Source organism: Octopus sinensis, linkage group LG6 (assembly GCF_006345805.1).
Source record: "Octopus sinensis linkage group LG6, ASM634580v1, whole genome shotgun sequence".
NCBI classification, from domain to species: domain Eukaryota; kingdom Metazoa; phylum Mollusca; class Cephalopoda; order Octopoda; family Octopodidae; genus Octopus; species Octopus sinensis.
In genome coordinates, this window is record NC_043002.1 from 55,847,737 (window position 1) to 55,860,005 (window position 12,269).

General features: G+C 35.8%; 1 protein-coding gene across 15 annotated transcripts in view; it reads right to left on the reverse strand.

Annotated features, from left to right (window-relative positions):
- LOC115212854 (dedicator of cytokinesis protein 3) overlaps positions 1 to 12,269 on the reverse strand; it is a 301,286-nt gene that overhangs the window by 19,258 nt on the left and 269,759 nt on the right. For 8 of the 15 annotated variants that reach the window (XM_036503925.1, XM_036503926.1, XM_036503924.1 and 5 more), the window contains one exon: positions 9,038 to 9,169. The exons of 6 other annotated variants lie outside the window; for them this stretch is intronic. In XM_036503925.1, the coding sequence (XP_036359818.1) occupies positions 9,038 to 9,169 (132 nt within the window). Of the gene's footprint in view, positions 1 to 6,942; positions 6,957 to 9,037; positions 9,170 to 12,269 lie in introns of all 15 variants that reach the window. One more of the 15 variants, XM_036503933.1, reaches the window with a different exon arrangement.

The following is a 12,269-nucleotide window of genomic DNA, read 5'->3' on the forward strand; positions in this document are numbered from 1 at the left end:
TGAAATGATAATTGATAAAGATAGCCCACTCATTAGTGTGAAAAAAAAAGGTCTTTTGATTAGCTCTTCTGATATTTTCTTCTCTGAAGAATGGTATACATTCCTGACAGTTAGTAGACTGAACTATCTATTTCTCCCTAGAAACACAGTCAAATAATTTCTCATCTTCAGGTTTTTTGCTTTTACCAATTCAGAAAGATAGATCAATTAAACCAATTAATTAGTCAAGTGGTAAAGTTTTGAAAATAGCTACCGCAGGGATTTGACAAATATAAATAGAGTATAAATTCTTGTTAGATGATCTAGGTACATAAGAGTTAAGCAGAGACACTATCAGCTGACATGTTGAATCAAAACAGTTAAAACAAGGGCAACATATCTGATTAGCTGAGTTGATGAATAGAGTTTTGATGGATCCCTGTCTAAGACATAGATCTGCTTGGCCAAAATTAACCAATAATAATAATAAGTATAGAAAAAATAGCAAAGTACCAGGACCTACCCATTAAATTACAGAGACAATGGAAAGTGTCGGTAAAATGTATCCCAGTACTTATAGGCGCATTGGGAACTATCCCTAAAGATCTGAACAGAGGAAAGCAGTATAAAAACCAGTTTAGTACAGCTGCAGAAAACAGTGTTATTAGGGACAGCTAGGATACTTAGGAGGGTTCTTGGCATCTAAGGTTATTTGCTGTACCCCAATAGGGGAGTTCTTGACATCTAAGGCTACTTGTAACCTGATGTTAGGATTCTTTTCTTTTCCAACAATTTAATCTGTTGAAAGAATAATAATGATAATAATTCTTTATTAACCACACAGATCAATGATAATAATAAAAACAAAAATCAATAAGATGACAGCCTCTGCATAGCCATTTGATTTGCTGGAAGCAGCAGCCAAACTTCTCTCAAATCACACTCAACTGTCTTAAAAGCCAAAAGGACACACAAAACAGTGTAGTCTTAGGTACACAGTGGGCTCAAATTTTGGCTAGCAATTTTAGTGTGTGTGTGTGTGTGGGGGGGGAGGGAATAAGTTGATAACAAGGACACTAGAATTCAACTGATGATTATTTTATTGACCTTGGAAAGATGAAGGGGTCAAGCCGACATCAATGGAATTTAAACTCGGAACAAGAAGAGTGAGAAAAAATTGTCAGTGTTTTGTCTGACAAAAAAATGATTCTGCCTGATCACAAGGTCTATATATAAAATGCCAAACAAAATAAGACATGATGGCCACAGCTGGAACATACTTGATCTCCTCTCAATTAGGACTCTCATTTGGAAACAACTAACTACAACAACTGTCTTACGATTTAATCAGATGGAGTCTCTCCCTTACATCTATAGCAGAAATTGTGTTTTGTTTCAGTCTGATTTATTTAATGTTTGTTAGATTATTAACTGCAGTACACAGGAGAAAAAAAAAGGGGTGGAGTGGCTGAGCAAACAGGGTATCAGACAATCAACTGACAAGCTTATGATTTGTATATTAAGGTTTATATATTGTCATTACAATTACATTGTATAGAAGATATTTATTAATTACTACAGAATATATCTATAGATTTATTAATCAAAACTGTGTATTATGATGAATATGTCTTTATCCATATGTCTATAAATGGGGTAAAAAAGTGGAAGCAACTGTGCACTCTGTTTAACTATCCCCAAACACACTGATACAACGCCCAATGATATTAGAGGCTGAAGTAAACTGGATAGATCAAGGGTTAAATGTGTAAACCTATCTGCAATTTACCTCAACCTGTAATATTATAGGGTCTGTAAGCAGTGTTTGTGGATAGTTAAAGAAGGTGCACACCTGCTGCCTATGATCCTGATCAGGACCGAAACCTGTATATTCACTGGTCACCTTTTTTTCTATCTGTAAACATATCTATATATCAAGACATTGTTTATATTCATCACATTCATTATAACACACAAAGTTGACTAATAAATCTGATATGTTCTATAATATTATATATAAGAATCAATTACATTTTAGGCATGAAACAGACATTGTTAACACACTGATCATTTAATGTTAGAATATATTTCACTCTCAATTGCTCAGTTCACCCTAGCTTCTCTAAGTAGTTACCAGAGGACAACAGAGTTTACAGTTGTAAAACAGCATAAATACTGTAAAATAAAGCATTTTGCAACACTGGAGAAGGCCCAGTAATGACCAATCAAATGTATTCACAATCAATATTCATTGATGCCCCAGTAAAATAACAGAATTATGAGATTGGATAACAACTCTTAGAGGAATTAAGTACAAAGGGATTTTATCTGTTTTAAATGAAAGAAAGAACTTCCAGAAAATATGAACATAATCCCTGTCCTTCATTTGAGAGCTGTGTTCATCAAAATGTTTCTGGGGTTTCCATTTTCAATGTAATTAAAACTTACTCTGGTGCTGCCAACAACTCAGAACTCATCATCCTCATAACTATTTTATCCCTGTTTCTGTCTGTCATCCAACTTTCACACTCTCACAAACCTATCCATCAAGCCATCATTGATTCTCTATCTCAATTCCCGTTTTATCAACAGTCTTGTACTTTCAGGTTATGCCCTGATATTTCATCATTGTCATCCTCTCTCCCTTTCCTGTGACCATGTATTTCCTCTAAAACAGAACACTTGTCTCTAACCCTTTATCATACCCTAGCTTCATAACATCTGGTACAAAACCACTTCCCTCAATATGACACTTCACCCAACTGTTGAGGGACTTTGTCAAATAAGTTACGTGGTGATCTCACTAGAGCCAGTGCCATGATAAAAGCATCTGGTATGCTTACATGCTTGGTATTAAGAAGAGCATGCAACAACAGAAACTATACCAAAGCAGGCACTGGAATCCTCTGGCTCACTGTCCACCACACCACGCCAGCATAGAAAAAGGGACATTAGATGGTGATGGTAGTTTGCTGAGTATATTGTGTTGCATAATAGGCCCAACTGACTTATGTAATAACAGCAGTCAGCTTACTGAAACATTTGTATGTTATATACTGGCTAAATTTTCTGTGTCTGTTCCTATGAGGTGGCTGAGATCCTGTGCACTAACCCATCTGCACTTACAATCTTTTCTATCTTTTGGCTTTTACTTGTTTCAGGGATCAGAAGATGGCACTGCTTTGAAGAATTCTTTTTTTCTTTAGTTGAATAAATCAACCAGAGTGCTTAACTTTTTAAAGCCTGATTCTTATTCTCTTGCTGAACTGCTACATTAGATGGAGATCAAACAAAAGCCAACACCAGTTGTCAAGTGATGGTAGGGGACTAACACCGACACAAATATACACACAACAGGCTTCTTTCAGTTGTAATGTGTTGCATTTTGCAGCATACATTTTAATGTGTTGATGTCTGTGTGCGTGTATGTGCCAGAAGCATTATAATTTCACGTCCTTTTTTCCCCGCTGGCATGAGTTGGTCGGTTCAACATGGACAAACCAGAGGGCTGTGCCAGGTTCTATGTCAGCTTTGGTACGGTTTCTATAGCTGGGTGCCCATTCCTAAAGTCCACCACTTCACAGAGTGTACTGGGTGCTTTTTACATGGCACCAACACAGGTGAGAGCAAAAAGTAGTAACCGCAAGACAAGACCCCTTGAATGAATCAGGTATAGAATGGTGTGTGTGTGGAGGGGAGGGCAGTTGATTTGTTTTGGCTGTAAAGACAATCATTATGAGGGCCATTCCTTATACTTTCAGTTGATCAACTGATAAAACTAAATCATGAATGCATCAAAATACACATTTGAAACAGCTGTAAAAGCCTATAATAAAATAAATAAATGTATATATAACCCTCTATTCTGTCTACTATATATATATATATATATATATATATGGCCTGCCCACTTAGCCAGCGGGGTGGCGACGTTTGAAGGCTAAAACAATGCGAACACATTGTGACCAGCGATGTGTAGCAACATCTGATGGTCTGGTCAGTCACGTGAGATATATATATATATATATATATATATATATATACATATGTATATACAGAGCCATCTAGGATGCCATAAGTCAAGGAAAAGATGCATTCATATATCTGTTAGTAGAGTGGGTATCTTATCTGAAATGTATAGTGTTAAATATCCATCATGGCTGGGCTTCACGTAAACAATACAATGGAGTTATATAATCATTCTTTATGTGAAACCGATTGCTAAGATCAGCTGCGATAGATATTTAATACTATACATTTTGGATAATATAGGTGCAGGAGTGGCTGTGTGGTAAGTAGCTTGCTTACCAACCACATGGTACCAGGTTCAGTCCCACTGCGTGGCACCTTGGGCAAGTGTCTTCTACTATAGCCTCAGGCTGACCAAAGCCTTGTGAGTGAATTTGGAAGACAGAAACTGAAAGAAGCCTGTCGTATGTGTGTATGTGTATATATATATATATATATATATATATATATCATCACCGTTTAACGTCCGCTTTCCATGCTAGCATGGTTTGGACGATTTTGACTGAGGGCTGGCGAACCAGATGGCTGCACCAGGCTCCAATCTTGATTTGGCACAGTTTCTACAGCTGGATTCCCTTCCTAACGCCAACCACTCCAAGAGTGTAGTGGGTGCCTTTTACGTGCCACCGGCACGAGGGCCAGTCAGGCGGTACTGGCAACGACCTCGCTCGAAACTTTTTACACATGTCACCAGCACAGGTGCCAGTAAGGCGACGTTGTGAACGATCACACTCGAATGGTGCCCTTTTACGTGCCACTAGCACGGAAGCCTGGCAATGATCACACTCGGATGGTGCTCTTGGCACCCAACTAGCACAGGCACAAGTGCCAGTAAGGCGACATGTATATGTTTGTGTGCCTTTGTCCCCCACCATCGCTTGACAACCGCTGTTGGTGTGTTTACATCCTCGTAACTTAGTGGTTTGGCAAAATAGACTGATAAAATAAGTACTAGGCTTACAAAGAATAAGTCCTGGGGTCGATTTGCTCAACTAAAGGTGGGGCTCCAGCATGGCCGCAGTCAAATGACTGAAACAAGTAAATGAGTAAAAGAACACACACACACACACCTACATATGTATATACATGTACACACAGTGTATTGCTTTTTTTTGTTTTTTGATCTTTGATGAGATGAAGAGAGGTCACATGCTGTAATATTGCACAATCATGTTTCTATTCATGATGAATATGAACTGTGTTTTGTTGAAATGACCATTATGAAGGAATAAAGCTAATACCGTAAATCCTTGAGTATAATCCGCATTTTTTTCCAAAATTTTAAAGGTCAAAATCCCTAGTGCGTACTATATACAAGGTTAAAACTGAAAATTATTTTCTAAGCAATGTCCAAGTCTCTATTTGCTGTCCAGCAATGTTTATTCAGACGCATTTTGTGATGTCGGGCGCGTAAAAACCTTAAGCTAAGCCCGAAAGCAATGAAGTCATAAAAAAAATCATACATAACTTGCAGTAAGCAACATTTATTAAATGTTATTACTGTTATTTCTTTATTTTCTGCAAACAAAATGCACAAAAAAGCTACACGTTTGCATTATGTTATATATACAATAATAATAAAGGATGTTACTGTATACATTTTTACAAACCAAGGACGTTATATAGACCTCTTTGACTCGAGTTAGAGAAGGGGTGCGTATTATACACAAGGTTTAGGTTTTTCAGAGGTACAGCCCCCTAAAAATCCCCTGCGTATTGTACTCAAGGGCGGACTATACTCGAGGATTTACGGTACTATAACCTCAATTCTTGGACTTTATACATGCATATACACACACATATATATATATTCTAGGATTCATTAACCTCCAGATGCATCAATACATAGGATGTCAGAAATGGCTGCCTACCCTAATGTAGAGCACATGGTGAGGTAAAACAACCATGAAGTATGTGTAGGTAGGATACCCCACGGATGTGTCAATATGAAAGTACCAAATCCAATTTAAACGATAGATCCAACTCAGGATTGGTTCCCGGTGTGGCATAGATATAAAAAGAACACAAATAGGGTTTTAAATTTCCGACAGCTGTTTCACTATAATTTTATTGATGTGTTCATAGATTGCATCATAGCATATAATCGACCATCTTCAGGTAAACTTTTAAACAGATGAGATAATACAAATTCAATAACATAAAGAATAATACATACATGTATGTGTGTGTGTGTGTGTATGCCATGCATATACATTACAGTGATATTAGTATCACCGCCTTAGTCATCAACATCACAGCTCCAATCATCACCTTCACAATAAAATCTATCATTATCATCCCACACGTTAATTAGCTATAGGGAATGAGTTTCTGTCATAGAGCCTCCTTCCCCTCTATACCTGTACTCAACCACACACCTTCCACAAAGACAGAATTTTATATAAACCAGGTGCATGAAAAAAAAAACATGAAAATACGTTATGTTATCAGAAAACTGAAATTAAAAAACCATAGATATTTAAGTAATAATAATAATAATAAAAAACTCTACTCTACCACCATCGACAACATCAACAACAACAAAACCAATAATTATACTGCGAAAGATTACTTATTAATTAACAATTACGGATGAAAGTAATTTTAAGGATGGTTCCGTACATTACATACAATGTTACACATTGATATATACATATATACACACACACATTTATATGACAATATTTTTTTTATGTATGAGACACATGCATTTTCAGCTGTATCAAACATATAGCTGAATGTACGTGTGTATACATATATGGGTGTATATGGTTCCATATACACTCATTTGGCAGGAATCCATAAGTAATCAATGATAACAGGACTTCTTATGATCATAATATTAAAGAAATATAAGAGAGAGACAATAGAGTAGACATTGGCACAGAGCTTCACCAGACAACATGAGAGGCCAGACATGCAGAGCAACCAAACCATTTCCTTAAAGACTGCGTTTTAAAAAGGTAATTTAAGAATTAGGAATGGAGCACCAAGTTAGACAGTTTAAAATAAGAGAAATATAAACATTTGCCAATTTAAAAAAATTCTTTATTCTCGTTGTTTTCTATTTTTTTAAAAAATTACTGACATACAGAATATATTGAAGTGATTAAAAAATTCATGTTAATAATAATAATAATAATGATGATAATAATAATGATGATAATAATAATGATAATAATAATAATAATAATAATAATAACAACAACATATATATGACACAAGCTGTGAGTGAATTCTCAGGGTAGGCAGTAGGCATTCATAAAGTTAATTATCAACAAAAAAGCCTTATCATTATAAGAAAATATCTAAAAATATTTCAAGAGCATAAAATGTCTACTTGCATCCTCACACACACAATATATTATGAAAGAAGATAGGTTTTAGAATAGACAATTGCAAAAATGTGTTGTTTGAGGTTAGTTCCATTGAGTTGGGCAAGTGTCTTCCATGGTAGCCGTGAGTTGACCAAAGTTTTGTGAGTGGATTTAGTAGAAAGAAACTGATCAAGTCCATCGCATATATAAACAAAGTTCATGGACAGCAGGTAGACTTGTGCAGTTGCTGAGTGGTATCCAAGAGATGAGAAAAGGCCTTCAGCATGATGGGAAGATGATTTAATTTGATCTCCATTCTTCCCTTCCATCTTGACTCAACCCAGAAAGAATTGGAAGCACATTGTGACAAGTGGTGTGTAACAACATCTGATAGCCTGGGTGATACCATCATCATCATGTGTGTATGTGCATGTGTTTGTGCCTCCTTGTCTTAGCATTATGCAATAGTTGTAAATGAGAGTCACCGTCATACAAGCAATGTCATTCATTTCCATCCCTTTGTGAAAATATGTCCAGCTATGGGAAATTGTTACCTTGCTTGGAAGATGAGAGGGATGGTGATAGGAAAGGCATTCGGTCCTACAAAACTGGACTCAACTAATTCCATCTGTTCTATGCAAGTGTAGATTAGAGGAATATGTTATTGATGCCATTCCTGTCACTAATCCTGACAAGTTTTTCAAAGAAAGGATCTTTTATTTCACTTATTTTTGAAACATTACTTGAAGCCTTCGTAGAGCCCAAAGATAAACACACACGCACACATGCACACACGCACACACAAAGTTGAAAAGCAGAAAAAAACTGTGCCAGTCTTACATAAACAAATGACTCCTCTCACTGAATATCATACATTAATTAATATTTTTATAATGGATTGGAAATCATTTACTGTTTATAATTAAGAATTAATAGCATCTACAGTTTTGGTAGATGTGGCCTACTTTGCCTATCCCATCAGCATGTCCCATATATATATATATATCTCAGTAAGTAATAATTAAAAATAAAATTAAAATTATGCATTTTTTTAAATATACTTTTATAACGAGTGCCTAGTTTTGTATTTATGATTTTTTTTTTTGAGCAAATTACTTTAAATAGTGAAATATGATAATTCAGAAGAATTTGAGAAAATTTTGTTAGTGAGAAAATGTTATAGAATGGAAATAAATGTAGAAATCAAAGTGGTGGGGGAAGAGGAGGATTAGAACATTCATAGAGATGAGCAAGGACAAATATAAGAAATAAAACTGAGAAATAGATATGGTTTTAAGAGAAGATACATGTATGTATGTGTATTACATATATATATATATATATATATATACACACACATGCATAAATATAGTATAAATAAATGAAACATTAAATTAAATTAGTAAGGGGTAAAAATGGTTCAGTGAAATGAAAGAATTGAAAAGAGCTGAAAGAAGAACAAAAGAAATAAATAAAATCAATAAAGAAATTCAAGGGTAAAAGAAAAAAACAGGAAAACAATCATTGAAGAACCGAGGATGGAAACAGAGGTGGGGAAACGCAAAGAAAAACATTGTAGGGTAAGAAGAGAAAGAAAATAAAAAGTCATTTTCTTTTGAGAAAAAGCAAAAGCAGAAGAGTGAGAGGAGACGCCATTTAGGAAGAAAGCAATCACGAAAAAAAGGGTTCGATTGACTACAATATTGACACACCTTAAACTGGATTAGTGAGGATCCAGTAGCAACAAATGAATGTGGTCGACTCCTTTTAGGGAGCTGTGGTGGTAACGGCACTGGCAGTTTCAAAGAGCGCTGTTTATCAGGCAAAGTTGGCAACTCAGATTCCTACAGTGTGTTAGTAAATTAGAGAAGTTAGTGTGTAATATATATATATATATAAATCTATATCTATCTATCTATATAAATATATATACATACATATATATGTATATATATATCTTTTCAAGATTATCTATACATATATGTTAGTATATATACTTAGATAGATGGATAGAATTAACAGTTTTCACTGAGGCTATGACATATCTCATTCTCAATGAGAATTCTTTTTTCTTGTTTTGGTCTGCTTTAACAAAGTTGGTTGCAAAAATGGCCGTGTTTGACAGAATATAGATGTAACATAAAGAGGCAGAATGATTATGGATTAGATTTACTTTCATTGACTGAGAGTGCGAAAAAGAAAATTAAACATTTATGATCTGTTAAGAAGAAAAATTGATTTGATTCTATAAGCAGTAAAAAAGAAGTCTGTGCTTGGTTCTGAAACTAGGAGAGATAACAGAAACAACAGCAGAAGAAGAACTTAGAGTGTATAAACTATACAAGAGAGTGCCATATTCAATCTTCAAAAAGAGAATTAAAACAAGATATAGACACACACAAAGTTATGTCTAGTAAAGAGAAATATTTAGTTGGAATTAGTGGTTCCTGTTATTTGATGGTGGAATCAGTAACCTAAAATAGAATTCAGTTTTAAAGATATTACAGAAGCTTCTTCACAATAGCAAACAACACGTCACAAACTTAAAACATTATACATATACAACATAAAACAGACTGTCTTTTACATTTATTAACCAGTGGCTTCTAGTGTGAAACAGAAGTTGACATATACAACACATTGTTTGTGAACACCCGGTAGAAATACCTGGTATTTAGTAGATTTTTACCCATCAATCCAATTTATTTATATGAAATGTTGAGTAGAAAAGAGATGAGAAGGCAATAAAGACATGAGTTGATGTATGGTGGTTAAACACAGTCAGGGTTTAATACTAATGTTTTAATCAATCAATCATAAATATTATCATCATCATTTAATGCCTATTGTCCATGCTGGCATGTGTTGAACAGTTTGACCAGGGCTGGTAAGCTTAGGGGCTGCATCAGACACTAGTCTGATTTGGCATGGTTTCTACAGCTGGATGCCCTTCCTCATGCCAGCCACTCCGAGAGTGTAATGGGTGCTTTTATGTGCCACCGGCATGGGTCCCAGTTGTGTAACACCAGTATCTACTATGACTACAATTTCACTTGTCTTGATGGGTTTTCTATTCAAGTATGGCATATTGCCAAAAGTCTCAGTCATTTGTCATTGTCTCCATGAAGTCAGATGCCGCCATGAGGCCCAATGCTTGAGAGGGGCTTTTTACATGCCACTGGATAGGTGTTAGTTATGCAACACTGGCATTGGCTAAATTGCCTCTGTGACACCCAACTCTTGAAAGGTGCTTTTTACATGCCACTGCTATGGGTATCAGTCACATGACACCGACAAGGGCCACAGCTATGATTTCACTTGGCTTCACACACACACACATATGTAAAGGACTGATGAAAGCAATAATATTCAAAGTGAGATAATTCAAGAATGGAGTGGACGATGTGATCGCAGAATATTAAAAACCAATGGATACATTGCAAGGTTCACAGACAACAGGTGGACCTGTGCAGTTGCTGAGTGGTATCCAAGAGATGGAAAAAGAACATTTGGAAGGTCTCCATGATGGTGAGAATTTAGTAAAGCAATTTGGGCCAAGATGGAAAAGAATGGCACAATCAAGACAGAATTGGAAGCACATTGTGACCAGTGGTGTTTAACATCATCTGATGGTCTAGTCAATACTGTGATATATATATATAAAAAGAATTTAAACAGGAAACAGGGATAGCATTCAATGCTTCGTAGGACAAAAATGCTATAATAAACATGTTCTTTTATTCTTTTACTTTTTTCAGTCATGTGACTGTGGCCATGCTGGAGCATCACCTTTAGTTGCCAAAATTGACCCCAGGACTTATTCTTTGTAAGCCTAGCACTTATTTTATCGGTTACTTTTGCTGAACTGCTAAGTTTCAAGGATATAAACATACCAACATTGGTTGTCAAACGATGATGCATCTACAAGCACAAACATTCAGTTTCTGTATACCAAATCCACTGATAAGGCTTTGGTCAGCCCAAGGCTATAATAGAAGACACTTGCCCAAGGTGCCACGCAGAGGGATTGAACCCAGAACTAAGCAAACTTCTTACCACGCAGCCACACCTGCACATATATTACAGTTGTGGAAACATCATGCAAACTTGCCCTTCCCCACATCAGTGTTGCACTGGTGTGGAGTGTGGAACCCAACTTTTTACGTATATAAACACACACACAATCATCATCGTCATCATCCTTATCATTCAATGTCCATGTTCCATGCTGACATGGGTTGGATGGTTTGGCAGGATCCAACAGACCCAATGGCTACAGCATCCTCCAACATTTATTTTGGCCTGGCCTTTCCTAGTGCCAACCACTTTTACAGTGGGTAGAGGGTGCTTTCTTTTCTTCCACCAGCACCAGAAAGGTCACCATGCAGCTTGGAAGACAACTGACTGCAAGAGTCTGTGCCTTTATGCGAAGAGGAGCCGGGGGTTCGAGTATAAGGAGGCACCAAAGCAGAACAGGTTTCTTGCTGTTAAGGAGCTACTGTTACTCACGCTTGTGTGCATGTGAGCGTGCGTGCATGTGTGGGAAACAGACGGGGTGAATGACACTAATGAGAAGAAAGAGAATCGTTAGTAAGTTTTCTTAATAATTAATTATAAGCAATACTTCAACAAGTCTAGAGAAGTGAAATGTTTGTAGAAACAACAACAACAACAAAGATTGCGATGATGATAATAATGGTAGTAGTAGTAATAATGAAAATAATAATAACAGTAATAATAATAATAATAAAATAATAATAATAAAATAATAATAATAGTAATAATAATAATAATGATGATGAATTACTCAATAATATACAAAACAACATGAATTAACAGAAAATATCAATTTGCTGTGAAGAATTAAGAGCAGAGTGGTTCTGAAGAAAAGAGTCTACAAATAACACAGAGTAATTCTTGAAGTCTGGAAGAGAAAATGGTCAA